The sequence below is a fragment of the Balearica regulorum genome, chromosome 17 (genome assembly GCF_011004875.1).
Source record: "Balearica regulorum gibbericeps isolate bBalReg1 chromosome 17, bBalReg1.pri, whole genome shotgun sequence".
In the NCBI taxonomy this organism is placed as follows: Eukaryota; Metazoa; Chordata; class Aves; order Gruiformes; family Gruidae; genus Balearica; species Balearica regulorum.
This window is the reverse complement of record NC_046200.1, coordinates 4,137,477-4,159,974: the sequence shown is the minus strand read 5'-3', so window position 1 is coordinate 4,159,974 and position 22,498 is coordinate 4,137,477. Positions and strand designations below refer to the sequence as shown.

General features: G+C 42.0%; 2 protein-coding genes across 7 annotated transcripts in view; one reads left to right on the top strand and one right to left on the bottom strand.

Moving 5' to 3' along the window:
• The window catches only part of CCDC92 (coiled-coil domain containing 92), a 75,522-nt gene extending 72,193 nt beyond the window's left edge, over nucleotides 1-3,329 (top strand). For 4 of the 6 annotated variants that reach the window (XM_075769949.1, XM_075769948.1, XM_075769950.1 and 1 more), the window contains exon 4: nucleotides 522-3,329. In XM_075769949.1, coding sequence (XP_075626064.1) covers nucleotides 522-1,297 — 776 coding nt within the window. In that variant the 3' untranslated portion in view covers nucleotides 1,298-3,329. The remainder of the gene's footprint in view (nucleotides 1-521) is intronic. The other 2 variants (XM_075769947.1, XM_075769952.1) reach the window with 1 other exon arrangement.
• A 108-nt stretch (nucleotides 3,330-3,437) lies between these two features.
• The window catches only part of DNAH10 (dynein axonemal heavy chain 10), a 56,668-nt gene continuing 37,607 nt past the window's right edge, over nucleotides 3,438-22,498 (bottom strand). Inside the window, exons 53-78 of the mRNA XM_075769953.1 lie at nucleotides 22,189-22,269; nucleotides 21,578-21,775; nucleotides 20,766-20,927; nucleotides 20,029-20,203; nucleotides 19,027-19,208; nucleotides 18,141-18,277; nucleotides 17,031-17,248; nucleotides 16,437-16,658; nucleotides 15,692-15,839; nucleotides 15,272-15,551; nucleotides 14,684-14,913; nucleotides 13,709-13,982; nucleotides 13,200-13,304; nucleotides 12,498-12,652; nucleotides 11,592-11,746; nucleotides 11,166-11,349; nucleotides 10,168-10,368; nucleotides 8,853-9,062; nucleotides 8,435-8,530; nucleotides 7,526-7,697; nucleotides 6,793-6,924; nucleotides 6,103-6,314; nucleotides 5,831-5,998; nucleotides 5,389-5,569; nucleotides 4,177-4,322; nucleotides 3,438-3,773 (exon numbers count right to left, since the gene is read on the bottom strand). Of these exons, the coding sequence (XP_075626068.1) occupies nucleotides 3,627-3,773; nucleotides 4,177-4,322; nucleotides 5,389-5,569; nucleotides 5,831-5,998; nucleotides 6,103-6,314; nucleotides 6,793-6,924; nucleotides 7,526-7,697; nucleotides 8,435-8,530; nucleotides 8,853-9,062; nucleotides 10,168-10,368; nucleotides 11,166-11,349; nucleotides 11,592-11,746; nucleotides 12,498-12,652; nucleotides 13,200-13,304; nucleotides 13,709-13,982; nucleotides 14,684-14,913; nucleotides 15,272-15,551; nucleotides 15,692-15,839; nucleotides 16,437-16,658; nucleotides 17,031-17,248; nucleotides 18,141-18,277; nucleotides 19,027-19,208; nucleotides 20,029-20,203; nucleotides 20,766-20,927; nucleotides 21,578-21,775; nucleotides 22,189-22,269 (4,571 nt within the window). The 3' untranslated portion in view covers nucleotides 3,438-3,626. The remainder of the gene's footprint in view (nucleotides 3,774-4,176; nucleotides 4,323-5,388; nucleotides 5,570-5,830; nucleotides 5,999-6,102; nucleotides 6,315-6,792; nucleotides 6,925-7,525; nucleotides 7,698-8,434; nucleotides 8,531-8,852; nucleotides 9,063-10,167; nucleotides 10,369-11,165; nucleotides 11,350-11,591; nucleotides 11,747-12,497; nucleotides 12,653-13,199; nucleotides 13,305-13,708; nucleotides 13,983-14,683; nucleotides 14,914-15,271; nucleotides 15,552-15,691; nucleotides 15,840-16,436; nucleotides 16,659-17,030; nucleotides 17,249-18,140; nucleotides 18,278-19,026; nucleotides 19,209-20,028; nucleotides 20,204-20,765; nucleotides 20,928-21,577; nucleotides 21,776-22,188; nucleotides 22,270-22,498) is intronic.

The following is a 22,498-nucleotide window of genomic DNA, read 5'->3' as shown; positions in this document are numbered from 1 at the left end:
GGACACCCCACAGAGACTTCTGTGGCAGCAAGGTGCACCCCTGCTTCAGAGTCACAGGCTTCAGCTGCCCACAGAGGGGTAAAGCTAAAGCCTGAGTGTGTCTTCCTGGTGAGCTGTGACACCTGCTCCGTTACTCTCTCCAGCCAGTCTGGCATTTGCAGTGGGCGAAGTTCCTCTTAATAACCAAGAGAATTTGCAAAATGTGGAGCCATTTCAATGTTTTGAGCAAGTTCAGCAAGTATGGATTCTGTAATCCTTGTTCCCAGAACATGTGAAGCATCTCTACTTCGTATCAACACTATTAAACACCATTAAACCGTGGTGAGTGGCACTAGCTCATCATCATTTGCTTAAAAGCTGCTGTGGTGCTTCTGCAGATGAAGTCATTTTAAGAGTATTAGCTGAAGTCAGTCTTTGGGATTTCTCCTATGGTTTTGGGAAGCCAAAAGGAACCCTGTTGCACTATTTTACTTAGTGGCTATTGTTAACTTGAAACACTTCTGCTTTTCCTATTCTTCTAGGAAATGGTAGTTCAAGAAGTGATGAACTCAAAAGAAAGTGTGAAGATCTTGAAGCTCAGCTGAAAGTCAAAGAGGCTGAAAATAATGAGTTACTGAAAGAACTTGAACAAAAGAATGCGATGATAATGGTGCTGGAAAACACTATTAAAGAAAGAGAGAAGAAGTATTTGGAAGAGTTAAAAATGAAAAGCCATAAGCTCAACATGTTGTCGAGTGAACTAGAGCAGAGAGCGAGCACTATCGCTTATTTAACTTCTCAGCTGCACGCTACTAAGAAGAAGCTGATGAGCTCAAGTGGGACTTTGGAGGGGACCCCTTCTGGCAGTCCTGTGTTGTCCAACTACAAGCCGTCCCCTCCCAAAGATAAACTGCCGGAGACTCCACGGCGCAGAATGAAGAAGAGTCTGTCGACACCACTGAACCCTGAGTTCGAAGAGGCCTACAGAATAGGATCGGATAGCCGGAAGCTGCTGTTAAGAGAGCCTGTGGATGCCATGCCTGATCCCACTCCCTTTCTCTTGGCCAGGGAAACAGCAGAGGTACATCTTATTAAGGAGAGGCCGTTAGTTATTCCACCGATTGCCTCAGATCGTGCATCCGGTGAATCGCACAGCCCAGCCCGAGAGAAGCCGCACAAGGCGCACATCGGGGTGGCGCATCGCATCCACCATGTCGCGCCATCCCAGCCTCAGCCAGAGGTGGAAACGCTGGCGGTGGATCAGGTCCATGGAAGCAAAGTGGTCAGAAAGCACTCAGGGACAGACAGAACTGTTTGAGTAAAATCACTGAAATGCTCTACTCTGTTGCTGTTCATGCACTGTGACCCTGTAGGATAAATAGCACCTGCAGTAAAGTTTCTTTTGATGCCCCATGCATGCCAAACTTCTTCCAGATACATCATTAATAGATTACGCTCCTCTAATGAAACCTAATATGACTGTGTTCATATGGCAAGGTATATAACTACTAAATGCTGTGGCCAAATCAGGGGTACCTGACTGCTTGCTTCTGAGCACTGCTCCATTTACTGTAACTACACGTGTGGACAAAGGCACAGGCTGCGGGCTGCATTATTACTCTATAATAGTGAAAACAAACTTAACTATAAACCTGCAGCAATATGTATTGGCTGTCAACATTTGAACTAGCAGTGGTTCTTTTGTCTTCACTGTGTACGTAAGCACTAACCTCCATGACAAAGCCTTTCTCACGGTAGCATTGAAAATAATGCAGATGTACATACACTTTAAAATGAACGAAGGACATCTTTTCCTGCACCCGCACATGCTCTCAACTGCAAATTGTGTTCATAGTTTCTCAAAGTCCTGAGTCCCAGCGAGCATTACTTGATTAATCTTAAATACTTTGGTTTGTGGCTTTGTTCAAGTAAAAAATAGGGAGGGGGATAAAGCACTCAAGGGTTAGTGATCCTCATAGAAAAAGTATGAACACTGGGTTGTTGTTTTGGTTTTTGTTTGGTGGGGTTTTGTTTTTTAATTGAATGGCTTCATTACACATTTCATGCTAGTCAGTACACTGCACTGTAACACCTTCCCTACTGGCTCAGAGCTCCTTTTCCAGGGAGATATTGTACCTGGCTATCCAATGTGGAAATGGTTTGTTATGCTCTAACCTGCACTTTTTTGTAAAGGGATTAGTTTTGTTTCCTGAAAACTTTAGACTTGTTCTGGGCATCAGACAGTGCTGGCTTCTGCCAGCTTAGAAACCTCAGCTGTCCCTCTAAAATGTGTGTATTTAGTTTTAACTGACTTAACCAGTTCATACAGGAGGAGAACCTGGCATCCTGGATTTTTATCTTTGTGGATTGGGACAGACTTGCACTTGCCCTGGTTCCCCTACTTGCCCCCCACTCCCCTACCCTTTACTACTTTTTAGTAAGCAACAGGTAGACCCTACAGCTGTTGAGACTACTTGGTTATTTTTCTATTATTTTTTTTCCTAGGAAAGAAAGGCATGCTGTGAGCTGTGAGAGTATGTAATTTTGGGAAAGGAGCACAAATTTGACCATTTTTTTCTTAAAATTCTTATCAGCACCTCCAGCTCACCTCTGCTTCACTCCTGTCTGCAGCCTCTGAGTAGGACATGCAAGACACAATGGCTCCCAAATGCTGCTAAGCTTATGATGTGCCTTCAGAAACTTGGAACGCATAATCTTGTGAAAGCTGATGAAGGATCCCTGCCTGCCCTTTTTCCTCCCCTTGCCAGCTGTAGTCTGTCCCTCTTGAGCTTTTTCTGCAGCTGCGTGTCGGTGTGTCTCTCCCTCTGGAGCTCCAGATCACTCTGTCAGCTGCCCCCACGCCGGTGCTGGCAGGATGACAAAAGCTGTTCTTCTTAACTGTGGTACTGCATGACAACTTCCAGCAGGGTTGTTCCCAGCCAGAGAGGGTTTGAAGCCCCGCTACCCCGAGGCCTCCTCTGCCCTGCCCTGTGCACTCCCGCCGCTCAGTCACTTGCTGTTCTAAAGCCCAAGACAGACTCCTCAGTGTTACGCCTTGCCGGTTGCCTGGTAGGATTTGGTTCGTGAATGGTGGGGAGGGGTAGGGAAAAAGCCGAGTTCCTGGAAAATGGGTGGTTAAAGAAAGTTTGTTATTCTGTGGTTTACTATTTTTAAGTGTATTGCATTAACCAGCAGTGGTTTGGGTGTTTTTGGTTGTTGTTGCCATATTTTTATGGCTATCTATTGTATGACTGATCTACCCTGCCACTTGTTCAAGGATGATGGAAGGCACCACTTCTAAGCACAGCGGAAGTGATGCTTTGGGCAATTAAAAACATTTCTTACAACCACATGGGCAAACCTTAGTCTTTGTGTGTGCGAGACTAACTTATTACCGCTTTTGTATGCGCAGACCTGCTTGGAGGCTTTTTAAAAGGAAATGCAAACTATGAAAAACATTTTCCTCTTCAAACGTGTTTATTGATGGTACTGGCTTGGTTGTATTGTGCTGAATGAACAGCACCCCACCCATGGCGCTGAATCTCTGCCCAGTTTGGTTATTTTTCCTTCCCTCCCCCCCACCAAAAGAGTTGGCTTCGGGGGGGGGGGGTGTGAGGTGGTGGAAATCTACTGCCAACTTCAGCCTGTCAGTCTGCATTCAAGGTGAGACAAACGCCTTGCAGGACCCAATGGGAAATGTGCTTTGTAGTGTAAAGATCAGCTTCAAAAACAAGGCCAGCCCCCATGGCATTCCTTCTCAGGGAGGTTGTGTACACAGGTGTCCGGAGGGTGTTCTGAAAGATGTGGAGAAAAGAAGGACACTGAGTAGTGCTTGAAGTAGAAACAAGAAGGGCCTCTAGGAGAGATGACTCTTTTCAGAAATTCACTTTTTTTTTTTTGTTACAAGTCTTAAATAACTGATAGCCAGAAAATGTAAATGTCCTTTATGTCACTAACTGGTTATGGGAAATAATGAAAAGAGTAGAGGGATTATAAGAGTGTCCCAAGGTGGTTCCATGCTGCCTAAATGGAAAAGAGGCAACAAATGTATTAACCCTCTTGAGGGAAACCCCTAGAAAAGAAAAGCTTTAATGATGGCTAATGTAAGAAGTGTTAAACTGCATACTTTATACACTAGTGGTAATGATAGACCTGCTTGTGCTAAGAGGGAAGGGACTACCGGCCATGGAGTGGTACCTGGAGCTTGAGCCTGTGTGCTTCAATAGGGATTATCTTCAGAATGGGCAACTCCACCACCAGGACCCCGGGCTTGCTTTTGGCAAGGCAGCTGTGCTCTGTGTCCCAGTCTGCTCCCTCCAGAAACAGACCCGAAACAAAGCAGCCTGGGAAGGCAGAAAATGCAAAAGCTCCTGTAAATTGAGCTACTAAAAAAAAAAAAAAAAAATCAGTCTAAGACAACTGTTGTTTCTGCAGTAGCTGTCCTTGGCAAGCACAAGCAGGACAAAACTCACTTCAGCATTCCAGGCTGCAGCTACACAGAGGTACATTTACTGATGGCTGGTTTTATACAAATTTTTTTTCACATTAAAATTGTCTCAGTTGTGTTACATATGATAAACATTATCAGGAATAAATACTGATGTGCTTGCAGTTTTCTTCCCCACAGTGGGCACCATCCTCCCAATTCCTTGCCCAAGTAAAAGCCAAGTTGTAAGAGCTTTTCAGCTCCTGTGGGACTGCTCTGGAGATCTCCAACAAAAGGTGAAAGGTTGGGATAGAGTTGTTCTGGTACCAATCCCATTTTGCTGAGATGGTAGTAAATAAAGAATAGTCTAGGTAAGCCCTTGAGGTGACTGCTTTTTAACTGGAAAGTTAGATTTAGCAAAACCAATCAGATTTTTCTTTTCTCTCCTCTGTTCTCAATCAGGTCTAGCACTCAAGAGTTGCTTAGCTGTCCCTTTACCCAGTGTTTGTTATACTTAGTAATTAGAGGATTGCTAGTCATAGAAATGTCATGAAGAGATATTTGTACAGTACTTGTATTTACATACTTGTATTTACTTGGTTTAAATATATTCCAACATATTGTTTGTGGTGTAACTAGGTCTTTATAAACCTGCTAGGACTAGGGATCTTCTAGCCATTAAGAAAAAAGGAGAGAGAAGGAGCATGAGGGAGAGGTAGAAGTTCAAACATGTGCATGTGGGTAAAAACAGCTGAAGGAAGAGGACAATGCTTTGTGCATACAGCAACTCAGCAGGAAAGCAGAACCCAGAACACAGCAACTTCCCAGCTTGCTATCATATGGGCTGTGAAATGCATAACCAAGGGTCTTGTCTGTGGGGTATAATTCAAGTAATCAACTCACTATACCAGGCACTTTCTCTCTCTCTCTCCCCCTCTCACCAATTAATTACATTATTTTTGCCAAATCATAGAAACACCTACCCTGAGTAGCCCCTTCAGTGATGTCTTCTGCAGTCTGGTACTTGGTGACCTCTGTGTAGAGGGTGGAGTGATCCAGGGGCCACTTGTTTTTCCTGCAGGTGGCTTGAACGAGAGCTGTCAGGTAAGATTCAGGGACATGGAGGCCTGAGAGCCACATGGCCTTGGGGTCCTGCTCCTTAACCTGCAATCACAAACAAGCTGCAACACCTGCTTCCCCCACCACACCTGGTAGTCAGCCCAGAGGCCAGTGCTCTTAAAGATGAGCCAGTGGCTAGCCTGTCTTGCCTCCATAGTCGTGCAATCACTCATTATCATTCTAGGTGGTGATTGGCGTTAGTTTGAGTAACTTAGCGACAGCAGTATGTGTTCACTGACTTCTGCACCAATTTGCACAGCAGATCATGGAGATTAACAACACAAAAAGCTTTCTGGAGGCACTCACCCAGCTGGTGTACTGGTTATACCGAGCTCTAAAGAAAGTAATCCAGTTTCCAAGTGTTTTGAGCGTGTCGGGGGCCAGCCGCCGCCAGATTCCAGGAATCTGTCCATTAAAGAGAGCCCGAGCTACATCATCCAGCTCACTGCTCATTCCAACCTCTCCAGCCAAGGCCTGGAAAGACAGCGTGCACCTGAGTACCAGCCTGGGGCAGGTAGAGCCTGACTGATTGCCTCTAGTTGCTGTGACCAGCAGTAGTTCTGTATGTTCTTACTTACACGTTGCAGCTCAGCCAACGACTTTGCCATTCGAATGATCAGCTTATTAAAACGTTCCAGTTCCTGCAACAGCACCACAGTTGTGGGGGATATGTGTGGTCCAAAACCTTTCCGTATCTGGTCGAGATCAAAGACTTGCGGTATTTTGTTTTCTATATCCTTGGCAACATTTGCAATATATTCATCTCGACTAATTCCTGTACCAATTTCACCTGAAACAAAAACGAGGTAGTGAGACTAACTCTGCATAGGTTACCCCTTCTATCATTAATTCTCTGAGAGCAGACTCGCCTTTTGGCATCAAAGTCTCGCCCCCTCTGCAGCACTGACGCTTGCACCAGAAGGCTCTCTGCGTGCCTTGGCCATGTGCTGAACTGCCTCCGTGCCGGCAAGACTCAGCATGCTTCACTCCCCTTCCAGCTCCCCTCTGCTCCCCAAGGCCCTGACACAATCTCACCATGTCCCCACCTGCAAAACCCTCCACCCACCAGGCTGTGGATCCCCTGCTGGTGCCTGCACTGCCCCATGCAGGGTGCAGGCAGCGGGACAGGCTGCAGCACCCAGGCCAGGACCCAGGACCCCTGAGGTGCGCTGTAGCATGGCTGGCATCACAGCCCTGTGGCAAGGAGCTCATCACCTCGCTGTGCCTTATTTACAAAACCAATTCAAAGTAATGGAGCACACACACACCTGTCTGAGGCTGCAGCTCAAGAAGATGAGACCACATATCGCGAACGGCTTGTGTATAATAGCCAATCTCAGCATTTGCATGAAGACCAAATACCTCTGGAGTATTAGCAAGTGGCAGAGATTCTATCGCCTCTGCAATACAAAACCAGGCTTCCTGAATACATTAAACCACAGCTACTGTGCAAATAAAGAATACTGCAGAGAATTCCATGAGCAATTTTTGTTATTTCGCTGTTTGAAAACAATGAACTGCTATAGCTGCTGTTGAAACATTGCAAGGATTGAATAAACTTTTTTTTTTAAGCATAAAACACACACCCCACACACACCCCACACACACCCCTCCCCTGTGGAAATGTATCACTTACTTACTTACTTAATAATAACAAAATTAACATGCTGTTTACCTGGGGATTGTTTGTTGTGGGGTTGGGTTGTTTGTTTTTTTTTTTTTTTTATTAAAGAAATGAGCTGGCTGGTAAGCTTACATTAACAGGGATGCTTGTATAAAGCAAGAACATTCTCATCAATGGCCTATAACATTGCAACACCCCCCACACACACACACACACACACCCCCGACACACACACACACCACACCCCCCCAACGTTCTGTTCAACTTCTTATATCCAGCAATGGGCATATGGCGAGAACACACACTGTAAGTAGACTTTTTTTTTTTTTTTTTAATGCTAACTAACTTAAGTAAGTGGCAGGAAAAGCATTTCTTACCAACAAAGTCATCTTTTACAGTTCCTTGTGGAATTTTATAATCAACCTTGTCATTTTTATAAAAATGAAACACTTGGAATGTGTCAAATATGAAGTCACCAAGGTACTCATCCATATAGACGGTCAGAATGCGCCGATCAAAGCTATCAATTGCACGCCCACCATACATAACCTAGAAATGAGTTACATCAGTGTTATAGCACTGGGGGCGGCAAATACTGTTATTAAAAAATCACCAAAAGGTCCAAACCACTATAGGCTTTTGCTTTTGACTGCGTGGTACAACGCTGTCTCCTGAAGGAATAGCAAGTACATTGGCTCTAACCCCTTCTCAAGGGGGAACAAGCAGGAGGCACTCGGACCTAGTCTGGAGACAGCTGCTGTGGGCCACTCCTCAGCACCAGTCCTGCTGATTTACATGCACCAGTATGTAGCTCCTTAGCTCATGCTCAGCTCTGATTAAGTGCTGCAAAATAACAGCTTTCTGTAGGGTTTCATGTCACAGCAGCTACGCTGAACTGGCCAGCTACTGCACATCTCCCATCTAGCCCAGCCAGAACTCTAGAGAGCTGTGTGTACAGCTCTCCCATCAACGACACTCCACTGTGCTAGTAACACTGTAAAGTTGTGCTGTTCAGTACCTTTCCTCAGAGAATCCCAAGGGTGTCCTCACTAAAATTAATTAAGCACCAGAACTCCCCTGTTGTGCAGTTACACACCATGGCCCAATTTCATTGGGACAGTGAGATTAAAAGTGACTTGTTCAGGGCTACACAGGAGTTTCCAGAGAACCCAGGAGAGATTTCTCAGCCAGCTCTCCTGGATGATACAGCCCATGCAGAAAGGAAGCTTCATTGATCTGGATTCTTTTACCACCAAGTGTTCGTTAGTGACATTGTAGGCACTCACCTCACCAATAAGATATTTGAGACTGCTCCAGGGGATATTATCGTCATTTTGTTGGAAAGCTTTCGTCAAGTATGTGTTAAGAATTTCCATGCAGACCTAATAAAGTTGTTGGAACATGTGAGATATAAGAAGAGTCATAAATCAGCTATACATATCCATAGATTTTATTTAATGTAGTTCTTGTTTGAAAACTATCAATCATTTCTTTCTCAAATAATTAAGAAGTTAAGTATAAATCCTCTTAAGAAAAGAAAGCCATGAGAGAGGCAATATAAACATGAAGGACTGGGAATCTGATTAATTTTTAGTGGCCAAAATTGACATAGAAGATTGGGCGTCTACATGACTTGGTCCACAGCAGCAGAAAAAAGTGAGGCAAAATGTTATTGTGAGCAAGCCATTGTAATTATCTTCTTACCTGGAAATCAGATTCATTAAAATCATACGGGACGTTCCAGCCAACCTTCCCAAACTTCCTTCTCTCCTGAACCACAGCATGGAAAAACGCCAAGACGTAGACTAAGGGTTTGAAGGCAGGATGTGGGCACTGCTCTAAGGCTTCCTGGGGAATTTTGAAGTAGGTGGCTCTCATATTCAGTTTCAGACCATTAGGTGGTTCTGTCACAACCTATCAAAATAATTAGAGAAGCCATCAATTACTGGATAGCCTCAGGAAAATAAGCTGTAAATATATCACGCTAAGTAAGCTATACAAGGCAAGCTTGAAAACTTTTGACAGCTTTCCAAATTCATATCAATATGGAATTATTTTTTAACTTTATCAAGGTAAACACACATATGTAAAAAGAAACTTGGTGTTATTTTAGAAAGAGTCACGTTATTGGAAAGACATTAATACTTATCATACTTCAAGATCTAATTTACTGAAATATCAGTACTTTACACATTTTGGTGTGTCCTACATATCCCCACAGTAAGATGGCTTAACAGTCTTTGATATGGCTTTACTGATGATCAAACTGAGGCAGAGCCAGCTTCCTGGCAGCTTTTTCAAAGCGCTATAAAACCTCTGTTCTCACTGCTCATGGCTAGACCTAGAAAGTGCGTATTTGCAGTCTTTTAAAGACACATTCATGCTCACTCCAGAGCTGTCATTGCTACACTAGAGCACATATTGGGTGGATCTTTCACGCCACTGCTTTCAAATCTGTGAAATAAAATAATTATGTTTACATGGCTGGTTCACCACAACAGAAGTAAAGCAGCCACAGATAAGAACATTAGGACAGCATCATGCCTTGTGCCTTCAAAATAATCAGCTCAGCTTGCTTGTGATAAATGCTGCAGCCTGAAGTAGCAGCTGGAAACCATTATCCTATTACAATGTCTGCTCAACTGGCACTATTGCCAGGCTAGACACAGACCTCAGTTCTGCACTTCAGCATCAGGACTGACAGGACTATTTCTGTCTCTCTGGATATTCCTTACATGTGGTGACATTTTAGCCTAAAGAGCATTTGTCACATATTGTCACATTTCCAGGTTTACTCACAAACCTCTACTCCGAAATAACTGATGAAGAACTTTAACCCAAAGGAAAAATCACCGTAAGCTAAACAGATGATGAAAAAAGGATTTGGCTTATAAAGACAAAAAGCTAGCACCAAGAGCCCAAGTCAACATGCTGCATTGAGGTCCCAAAGCCAGTCTGTGTTGTGGAATAAGAGCGGGAGGACATGCCCCCTGGCTGGGGTTTCCCCACTGCACAGTACCTTTAATGACTTCTGCAGTATTCCAATTGGGAAGCCCTCGGTCGGGTCAGTAGTCAGCCAGAGGCGAAAGTCTGGGTGAGGCTTTGTAATTTTCTCCAGTGCCTTCTCCAGACTGACAAGCCACCTCACCAAAAGGTGACAGTTCTGCAGCATTAGCCACTCTCCACGAACCACCACATTCTCCAGCATCTGCAAAGCAATCTTGAGAGAAGGAAAAAACTGTCTTTGAGTAACTCTCCCTTTAACCAGTAAGCAAACTGTCTCTGGTGAGTTAGTGCAATGGATTTCTTCCTGCTAGGAAGCACACTCAGCCTTTTAGTTAGTTTTAGTAGACTTACCAGAACACTCCTCGCTGAGAACAGACCTTTCCAAGATGTTACTCTGAGATGCTTTTTTTATTTCGTTAATTCCTTTTGAAATCAAAAGTCATGCAGAGCATTGAAGTATTTCAAAACAGTACAAGAGCGTGGATGGCCCAGAAGAGGGTGAAGATCAAAGCCTAGGAAGCGGTGGTCTAAATGAATCTAACAGGAGTTCTCCCACTGACGGAATTCACAGCAAATTCAGTCAGCTGCTAAGCTTTGGACATCCCTGCCTTAGTGTCGGTAACAAAATGGAAAGCTACAGGAAAGAGAGCAGCAGGGTATATTTCTGGTAGCAAACACTGACTTCCAGTGAACTCATGTCCATACACAGAGACACAGGGTCACCGATTAACCTTTGAAAGGATGCAGAATAACATCTTTTCAGCTCAACTATTTTTTAACAGACGACAATATCATTCTCATTCAATCAGCCAAATGCCCCTTTCATGTTACAGGAAAGCATTACTCCCAGGCTGGCAAATTGTATGCTATGTCTGAACCGCAAAGTAACTTCCTTTAAAATGGGGCAGGCCTTTGGAACGGGAATTCAAACAAGCCCACATCAGGAGCATGATTTGAGTTCACAGACTAACTGCTGCTCACAGCACGTCCCTCCCCTCCCACCAGAGTTACCTGTTCCTGGCCTTGTCCCATGGCTAGCAATTTGAGTCTATCCCCTCCAAAGCCTGTCCTCTCAGCCAGTTTCATGAGGTCACTGACAGGATCAGAGCCAGGACTTAAGATAAAAACGACCGGTGAGTAAGGACTGCTCTGCTCAAAGATAGCTTCAAAGCTGATCACAGGGGGCTGCACATACCTGGCAGGAAAAGAAGCACAATAAACTGCTAATTTGCACAAGAGCGGCCATCTTGCGTAAAACAGGACTTTTACACAAACATCAAAGCTCTTTGCAGACTGCACATAGAAACAATAGAGACAAATCACATGCTGTTGTTTTTAAGCAAATTACAAAATCGTTTCCATAGTTGATTACAACTCCAATTCTGTGCAAAATACCTGAATGGTGTGATTCAGGTTTGAAAGAAGAGAGTGACTTACTTCTCACTCATTGTTAGAGTAACATAGTCCGTTACTGCCCGATAGAGCCGGTCCACCCGGAAACACCGTAAAAGTAGGAGTTTCTGAAAGTTTGTGAGATCGTTCTGGTACTGCATGGGGAAGGGCATCTGCTCCAGAGCATCTGTATCATACCACTGGCAAGAAAAGATGGGAGACAATGCAAATGGATCAAATTACTCTATCAATGAAATTACAAGGAAAGCAGACAAAAGCAATTTGATTAACGAGGTGCCAAGAGACACAAGGAGAACAAAGAATAAAGTCAACCAGCTGCAAAGAAATATTAAAAGATTAAGTGAATGTAAAAAAGTCAACTTCTTCTAGTCCAGAAACACATTTGTACTTTAATTTTATGTCAAGTAATTCTCTGAAGATACAGAAAATAGCATCTCAAGCAAAAAGTATTAACAGATTGTTTACAGAAAGACTTCTTATAAAGCAAGATGACATGAAATGCAACTAAAGGCAGAACAAAGGAGTCTGTGTTTGTAACTAGCCTATAGAACTCCCTGCCACAAGAAGATCACAGTACAATTTAGCAGTACAAAAATAACGGTGAAATGTTGACTCTTGAAATCAACAGCAAAAACTCCACTGACTTCAACAGGGCAAATAACTCATCTAAGGCATTTGACTGGAAAATTAAAAAATCTGCAGTATACCAGGGAAGATTTTGTTTGTTTGTTTTTTAAATAATAAGAGCACTAATTCTTCTGGAAATAAGCAAATCACTAACTGAGGTCAAGAAGAAAAGCAAGGCCTTGACAGAAAAAGCCAGTGGTGACATGCCTTCTGCCAAGTGCTATGGCACATTGTATCATACTTGAACATTTAATACCCATAGAAAAACAAGAAGAGAAAACAGGATTGGCGAAAAGCACGTACATTTTTCCATACATCTGGATTTTTTTCCACATCATCTGGAAGCGATTCAAATTTCTCGGGAAATAGTTCAGACAAGTGAATTAGGTCTTCCCAGCCTTGATCTGGAAGCCAAGCATACGGTTTCTTTCGTGCACTCTTCTCCAGGGAAATATTGCCTAGTCACATTCAGAAACCAGAGTGAATTTCCGTGTCATAAATGCTCCAATATATGACCACACATACAGTCCCACTGCACAGAGGAACCAATTGGAAATTTGTTTCTGGGAGCACTGTAAGATTGAACTGGTCTGCTGAAGAAAAGATGGCATTTTACAAGCACTTGCAAAAGCCAGTTTTATCTTTGCAAACATTTCTAAAATTATTTATAAATAGTCAGATAATAACTAAAGATTATTTTCTCAGGTAACATCCTAACAATTAGATAATGTGAGATGTGTCAACATCTGCAGAGAAAGATTAGCCTCTCTGCTGTTTAACAAAGTGAAAAAATAGAAATAGCAGAATCCACAACTTGTGTAAAACAACACAGTTCAGCTATCTTCAGTAGTTTCTCTAGGTGCTAGCTCTTACAGTAAATCAATTATTAGTAGAGTCTTCTAGAGTAGTTTCTCTAGGTGCTAGCTCTTACAGTAAATCAAATCTAGTCAAGAGCTACTGCTACATGTAACTATATAATTATTTAGATATATATATTCACTTTACCTTTCAAAAAGAACTCAAGTTCTTCTTGTGGAACTCTGCCATCAGCTTGTTCTATCCTGACAGTCATATTAAAGGAGAACAGTAACTTGTGCTTCTCAAACAAACCTACATTAAAAGGATAATATTTTCAAAAATCAGCTGCTAAAACTTGTGGAACTGGATCCTGCATCTGGTCATTCCACAAAGATCAAGGTGATCAAAGATGGGGCTTTGGATCAGGCTTAGAGTCAAATCAGCATCTGTGAGCTACATCCAGGGATGTGAGATCCATAGCTGCAATTTACCATTCATAACTGTATTAGGAAAAGCATTTCTTTCAAAGTTACATTGGTAATCTGCAGTTTCTTCAAACAGAGATAGCAGGGAGTAAAGTGTAAACTAGAACCAATGCTGAGAACTGAATATTAGTGAATTCACTGGCTGGTAGCTTGCCTCTTTAATGCAAACCAACTGGCTTTTAACAAATATTTGCATAACACAGTACCAGCCCATCATTAAATGGCACTAACCTGTGCAGCCGTAGTTATAGGTGTTGAAAGTCAGTGTATCCATGATGTTTTTTAACCTCTTAAGAAGAATAGGACTGGGCATGGATTTCCGAAGAGAGAGTCCAAAAACCTCCAAGAAGGAGACCAATGAGTACTGATACATGATGTTGACAAGTGCCATTTCAGACAGAACAGAGAATAAAACAGCCCCCCTCCTGGCAGCTGGTCTGTAGCCATCTCGAAGACGATCAATATCCACCGCTGTCGTCTCAGCCAGATTCAGTTTTTCAATCACCTAGCCATACATTAATTTTATACACATGTAATTACTGAGCTGATCCACAGTATATATGTAATATCACAATAAGCAGAGCTATTCAGTGCCTGCCTCTCTAAGTTGACTATATAGAGAATCTGGGCGGGTAACTCTAAAGAAGCAGTATGAATTGTAAAAATCAAAAGTTAGATAAAATGAATCCCACCCTGTGTTTTTATGAAAAGTAAAGGCAAAGATTTACACAGAATCATAGAAATAGTGTGGGGCCCTCTGGGGCTCTTTAGTTCAACTTTCTGCCCAAAGCTGGACTATGACCGCCACTAGCTGTGGCTTTGCCCAACTACAGCCTGAAAACCTCCAAGGATGGAGACTCTACATGCTCTCTGAGTAAAAATTATCTTAATTTTTCATTTCAGATCTGATACAATACATGACAAAGGTTGTTTCAGAGCTGAAAGAAATATATCGTATGCTCTTTCCTTTAGAACTGTAAATAACCATTACTTTGGTCCTGATAAGGACTCCCCTGAAGATGGGATTTGGTTCTCTGATTCAATAAAATACTGTCCAATACAGAAAGATGTAACATACTCATAAGAAAATTCTCCATTTCCTATCAAACTAATTCCTAGCTTCAAGGGTGAAAGATGAAGCACAATGCAAAAGGAAAGACAATGTTCTATTAGTAGATATCCTTCCAAAAAGCCCAGAGCCGGTACCTCAGTAGCTTTGGATTTTGTCTCTTCCAGGGTTTGCACCAAGTCCAAGTTGTCCAACATGTTTCCTGTGGAAGACGTCAGTTCCCGAAGGAGAGAGTCTTCCAGATCTTTCAGCAAGTTTTTGTTGTCACTTGTCTCCTGGATGAGCTGCTCTCTCTGTTCTTCCAATTCCCTTCTTTCAAAACCTGTGATAACGCTGAGCAACTGATCCTCTAGGCCCTTTAGTGTAACTATAGATACAACACATGTACACAGCACAGAGTCTTTTTTTAAACACAAGGAGAGCTTGTACACAACTTATTTCATCTCGATCATCTCATAAAGTACAGCAATGCAACAGAGTGACTTGGTTAATAACTCTATATCTTAATTCTACCAAAGCATCCTAACCTGACAGATGCAAGAAGAGATATTTAGCTTAATTTCAGATTAAGAGAGTGAGAATAATTTTCTATTAATCAGATGCTGAGTATAAGGGAGGCTATGCATTTTTTAGAGTTTCATTGCTGTTTCAGACAAACACCAAGGCCCTAAACTTGCACTACAGCATAATCACTACTCTGTTACTAAATATACACTTTTGCTTACCTGTATAATTGATAACCATAGCTTTGCCAAACACAGAGGGAGAATACTTTGGGTTTGATAATTTGGTGTTCAGGTACAATCTAAAATTACTGTCATAGTCAACCTCTTTGTCACCCAGGACAATGAATATTCGCCCCTGTGCAACTTTGATATTCTTCTCTAAGACATTGTCTATCACAGGATCAATGTATTCATCAACACCATGCAACAAGAAAGGGTTTCCATGCTTTATGGCCAGTTCTAGTTGTTTAAGGAAATCTGGGTCATTAAAGGAAGCCATCTGCAAGAGAATAACGTGAAGATATGAAATGTGTGTCAACACATTTGTTAGTACATAATTGGTTCCCCATTCAAGACCACAGATATTTATGCAGCTTTTACAACAATCAGTAAAGAGGTAAAATGATCATTTATCTTTACCCTCAGGTTATTTTTTTCTTCTTTCTTCTTAATCCAATGTAATGCCTGTTGTTGTGGGTCAATACAGAGTGGGAAGCGGCTCGCATATGTTGTCAGGATGCCGTTCTGGATAGAGAGCTCATCTGGAGGCAATCCTTGGGAAACCCACCTGGGAACAGAATGGATCAAAGACCAGGCTGGGACAAAAACTTGATGGGAGAGCAGCACATTTCATTTGTCAGTAAAGTTATGCAATTCACTGTGCACACTATCAGACACCTAAGGAAACATATAGTGTATGTGATTGTAAGAACAGTGTCAAAACTCAGACTGATTCACTGAGTCATTTGTAACTACACTATTCAAAACACTGACTGTTGCACTTGGTGAGTAATCCTGCAGTAGTTGAAATATGGGCTACCTAGGCATGGGTTTAATTCCAAATTCATTAAGTCAATGAAAAGACTCCTGCTGGGCTTTGGGTTGAACACATATTATAGATAACTCCTTAAAAAAAGTCCTAAAAAGGTATTATATGTGTCTAGGTTCAGTGAATGTCCCTGGAGTGTCAAGTACAATGGTTTGTTATAACAAATAGCCTCTGTTAACCCGAAAAAAAAAAATTGTCTCCTTACCATCTTTGAGACAAGAAAGTGAAATGGGCTCTCTCCACCCACAATGCCAATTCTATGCTACAGTTTCTGATCCAGACTCTCACTTCACAATTTTACATTCAGTAGTCACTGGGTTTCTTGACAGGACATACCTGCTAACCTCCACCTCATTAGTCAGGAGGCTTTCTAACCTAAACGGTTGACTGAGAGGAATCTCTCGTGAGAGGATATCTTCTTGCCACACTTGATAGATCATTTCATTACGAAACTCCCAGTTAAATGCTCCTTCATAGCTCAGAAAGGCAGCGCTGAGTAGACAGTCTCCAAGCAACTTCACCTTTCGTATTTCATAGTCCTCTAATTCCTTTGTCCACCTGATGGAATTATAAGGCAATCTTGGGTCAGTCTGTACCAGGGAGATGGGGTTTATATACAGAATCTCCAGCTGCTGCTACTTGAGATGTAGGTTGAGACAGACCCCCAAATTTACAATCAGTTGTTGTCTCACTATTATAATGTCAACAGACATTGAGTTGATCTGAACCTTCTTCCTTTTAATCTGAGTTCACCTTTTTCTTCTGCACTAAAAATTGTTTTTATTTTTCAAGAGCTAACAGATATTAGCTCTTCTCAGAAACAAACATCACAGGAAGTGACGTTTCCAAAAATGTCTCAGTGTGATAGATTTTATCCCTGGCACATGACCCTCTGATGTCAAAAATGTCCCTCTTTGAATCTAGACTTACCTCTTGTTCTCAGATCTCAGGCCGAAGATGAGCTTGTCAGCAGCATTTAATCTTCTCTGCATAATCTCTGCTTCTTCTTGTAACTGTTGCTTTTCTTTTATTGCCTCTTGATATTTGTTCCCCAAAGCTTTAAGCTCATCCTGAATGGTAGCCAACTCTGCCTTTATCTTTTCCAGTTCCCGCTTAGTTGAGTAATAGTTCCGTTCTAGCCTAGCCACCTACGTTACATTATGAAGGAAAATAAGAGTATCAGGGGAAAGAAGGGCTTTGGAGAAGAGTCTTAAATTCTCAGATTTCTTTTGCCTATTTCATGTATTTCAAAGTGTCCTGGTAATAAACAGTGTAAGCTAAAATAACTGTTTCTCACCCACCTCTCCCTATCCCAAACATATACATCATGGTCTGATACTGCAGTTCCAAAGCAGATAAATCTCCTAGAGTTTTGTACCCACAAGGTACATTAAAGCATGCGAGCAGTCCTGCTGACATTGGAGGTCAGCAGCACTGTTGTCCCATGACAAAAGAGGAGGTTCGTCTGCTTAATAACAACAATATTAAGACCTCAAAACCAGTCAGACTCATCATCTAGTGAATATACTTTCTCAGTAGTCAGCTGTATATAATAACTTTTTCTTGAAGTTTCCCAGCAAAATCTGCTGGACATTAGGTTTCCTTTCTTAATACAACTACCTTTCCAGTCGTTCTAAAAAAAAGTTAATCAAAAGGTCTGTGCTTAAGGGACATGGATGTTGTGTACTACTGAGCTCTGCTCTGTCCAAATGCCATGTGTTTTGAAGTCTCTTTTCAGTAGATAGCTATAAATTGTGTTTTTCTAACCATGTTAGATTACAAAATTCCAGCTGAACACATTCCTCCCTTCTCCTTCAAGCACTGGTGTGGATGGGAACCCACATCCCAGCATCATGACACAACAAACACAGAAGTTTGCAGCTGAGTACCTGCCTCACTCCTACTGCAATAGCTTTCCTAAACACCTCTTTTTAAGCACTTCAAAGAGGAGACATGGGCAGCCTATGAAATTGCCAAGTATTGTTTTTCTCATCAGGATCATGCTTCACCCTCCTCTGAGTTTGAATCCACACACTTTACCTTTTCTCTCTTTGGCTTGACTTCTTTAACTACATCACAATAGCTCATCACTGCTTCAACAAACTTTAACATTCCCAGTCCTGCTCTGCTAACAAGTTCCATTTCAGTGAAGGTAGTGTTAAGATTCTTTAACAGACCTAAACGGGCAAATAGAAGAATATTGCGAGTTGAATTACAGTGCAGAAATCCTCAGAGAAATAGCTTTCCCTACCAGCAATATCAAGCAATGCTGTGATAGACAATATGAAACATTTGTCAGAATATTAAAGAGACTCTGACCTTAAGGTAAAGCTACTGGGCTGTAACAGTACAAGCACAATATTGCTAGTGATTTCTCAAGTTCTTTCTCCAAGAAGGGAGTGCATTCAGGAGTTGTTCAGCATGTCTCAGGATCATGGTTTGTTTTCTCTGCAGCATTCAGATGCAATTTTGTTCAAAGGGCCAAATTCCCCTCTTAATGGAACTACTCTGGATTACACCCTCAGGAGCATGTGCAAAGTTTGGCCCATAAGCTTTAGATATAGTTTATCTTCCTTCCACTCTGTACATAACACATTTTAATTTCCACCACATGGGTGAGGCTGTAATTCTACTTTCTAATTGGCTAAAGGCAGACAGCAGGCCCGCTGAGCTGTCCTGCTTGTTTCTTGCCTGCTCTAAACCAAAGTGTCTACAAACTGGATGTAACACATAGCAGATTATCCTTGAACTCTGAAAAGTCCAGTCACCCCCACAGTGCAACATCTGCAGCATTGCAGACAGCGCTGTCCCTTTGCACAAAGTGAATCCCACCCTCCCAAACATCACTGGAAGGACTGCTGCTGACATGGCTAATCACATTAACAAGATGCTACATTCATTCTAAGCATATAGGTCAGTAATTTACCTCGGACAGATTTCACTTGGCTCTGAGTAATTCCATCAAAATCTATCTCCATCAGGGATCGCAGGAAATTTGCCTCAGACATCATTCCTTTGGCTGTCTTCCAGTTTAATTCTTTGTAACCTCTCATTATAAGAACACATTCCAAAACAGCCTGCACCTGCTTAGGGGGTTTTGCAAAGGATCTAGAAAACAGATGAAGGAGACAGTGGAGGAGAAAAAGTAGGAGACAAAGCACATGATGCCAGACACTGATACTTCCCATTAAGAGAGTCATTGCAATACAAGAGCTAGTACATAAGACATGTATAATAAAGATAATCCAGGCCAGATGAGAAACTATTAACTAGTCAAAAGCTCAAAACTGATTCTTGTATTCAGACAATTATTTGATCAATAAATTACTAAAGGATTTCAAGAGTGGAAGGCCTAAAATCCTGAGCCATGATATTCTTCCCTCGGGCAGTGAAGCAGCTGTCCACCGGGAGAAGCAGTATAGGAAGAATCCAGAGAATTCTATTCTATTTTGGAGACAGCCAAGGACTGGATGTGCTTTCATATCTATCCCCAAATACAAGATGTATTATAAAAACACAGGAAGAAGTTAATTCGGCAGAGAAATACATTTTCATGCTATTAAACCATCCCTGAAAAGTAACTGGTATGTGGTACTGGTATTCACACAGAATAAAAACAGAGGAATGAAGGGATTTGGACAGCCACTGTTCAGGCAAAATCCATAGAACTTTCTAGTGCATCAGACACAGGGTAGAGAATTATGGGGAAGATGTCAAACGAAGGAGTGGAAGAACAGGCTTGAGGGGAAGTTCTGGGCTAGGAATCAGGGGGTTCTGTTGTGACCTCTGCATGCAGACAACGGATGTCCTGACCTTCACCCACACACCATACAGGTGAGAAAGGTGAGGCTAAGGTTCAGAGCCTGCAAAAAAGAGTGTCTCAGTGAATTTCCAAGAGTTTATGCTACTGTACATCCAAATGAGTCACCTGATTTCAGTAACATCAGACTTGTCAAGCTTCTGAAGCTCCAGTTTGGCAGCTTCTAAAATAGGCATGACTTCAGCCAGAGCTGTCTCAGCAGCCGCCTTCTCCATAGCAATAATCTTATTCTGTTCCTGTATCTCCATAGCTTTTTCTTCAGCCAGCTTTTTCTTCTCCTCAGCTAGGAATTGTAAAGGCAGGACCATAAATGGATTATTCATATTTGTATACAGAACGTATGCTAATACACATTTGCTCTTGGCTGAAAATCAGAAGTTACCATCAACTCAGTACTTTTTGTCGCTAGTTTGCCAATGTTCACAGTTCCATCACCAGGTTAGGAATACTGTTAGTGTTCCACACAAGAGCATACATAATGTCTTCCTCCCATGCTTCCCTCTGTTTTTCCTCTAAAAGTAATTTTCTGAATCAGAAGGTCCCTTTTTCTTGCTAATGCCTCTTTCCCATGTTACACCCTACACTTTGGAAAGGGAAGGACAAGGGCAGGAGAACATAGTATTGAGTTGTGTAAAGCACTGTAGGCCAAATCTATTGCAAAAATGGCAATCCGGGCAAGACAGGGGACCTACTCTTCTAGCACAACACTAGGTCAGCACAGATAGAACAGGAGGGTTACCTCTAGAAGCAGCTGGAGCTCTTAGAGGGTCTTCCAACCCAACCCAACCCAGAACATGGAGCATTGCTTAGCCTGTGGGACACTTCAGTAGTTGTAAACTACCTACCGACTTCTGTGTTTGATGAAATCTCTTGTAACAAAGCCTCACAAGCAGCTGATTTTTCTGCTAGTACAATCTTTTGCTCAGCAAGTTTCTTGTTCAGCTCAACCAGCTGTATACTAGCTTCCTTCAGTTTAACTAAGCCCCCATGCAGCCGTTTACATTGTGCTAGGTAGGAAAAAGAGCAGAAACATTAGTGATTCATTGACTGTGTACTATCACACAGCAATAGACAATCTCACAGAAGGTAAACATGCTTATAGATGCACTTTGCAGCACACAACCTCAGTTATGAAAGGAAAATGACTCTGAGAGATTTTTCCTTTTCTAAGCCTCCCACTCAAGATAGTGTTAATGTCACTTGAGCTGCCACGTAGTTGTCCTGTGCCACAACTTGCTTTCCATGTTGTTACACTGTTCATGGTTTATCCTCTTCACACATTTCAGTGCTCACTGAAGTATTAATAAGAATTGCTGCTTGAGGAAGAATGTCAAACCTTGAGCTAGGCTGAGCTGGCATTAGATCTAATCAGACACTTCCCCAAGCAGAAGAGTGTCTGCTTTGGAGACTCTGGCTCAGGTTCATGCACAGAAGAATCAGAGGAGAGCCCACTGTTTGACGGAGTCTGACCATTCACATGTGGCCAGGTATTGGTCCAATGTCAAAAACAGATGCCAGCACTGCATTTGAGATAGCACTGATAAAATGATTTTTGCATAATCTGGGTAATATTTGGGATTCTTACCACAATTTTTTTTTTCTTTTTAAAATATTTAAATCATTTGTTAAAAAGTAGAAAACATCTACACAGCCCTACCTAAAATGAACTCGTTTTTCTCCTCCAGCAATTTTGAGTAAGTATGGATAAAATCCAGGTAATTCTTTGGTGTGACATGGTTGCTACGTCTCAGTTTCTGCAGAAACCTCTTGCTGAAATCACCTACAGATTCATGCACCATGACCATGTGCTCAATCACCGACTTGGAGCTTTCTGATGGGATGCGTGTGCTATTTCCTAAAATTGGGCAGAAGAAATAAAAAAATTCAAAGGTTTTGTTGGCTTTTTTTAAGAGTCTGCCAATTTCCATCTTTCTTATGTGCATCTAAGCCAGGTGCAAAAAAAGTCTTTTCTGGGGCAAAAAGCAAGATCAAGGCAGAGTCAGAAGAGAACCTGGGCCTCCTGGTAGGCAGGCCATATTGTCTGCGGAGTTGGGAACTTGAATTTTAGCAATTTTTTAAATGTATTTCAGTGAGAAACTTCCATCCAAAAACATTTTTTGACTGGAATTTTGCATCACCCGTTTAGACTCAGGGTAACAAGCACAATGGGAAATCAAATTATGAAATCTACAATAACTACAAAGTACATCATATATTTCTTAGCCTATCCCAAGGGTTAATGGGTTAAAATACTGACATTTTACATACCGACAAAGGATTGTGCAACTGCATACAAGGCCTGGGGGGGCCAGGGCAAGAACCAGTCAATACCAGTGTTGTTGACAAGACCTTAAAAATAAAAGGACAGTGTTATCTGAAAAATTCCTTTGTAAAACTAGACCCTAATCTGCCAGGCAGTCCTATACTTTATTTGCATCAAGAATCTGCAGGATTTGTCTTATTTGACTGCTGTTTAGCAACAATATTTACCAAAGTCAGTACTTCCATTTTGATAGTAAACAATCAGCTTTGCACCTGTGTCCTGCTAACCCCATTGTACTATTCTTTAGGCTGTACC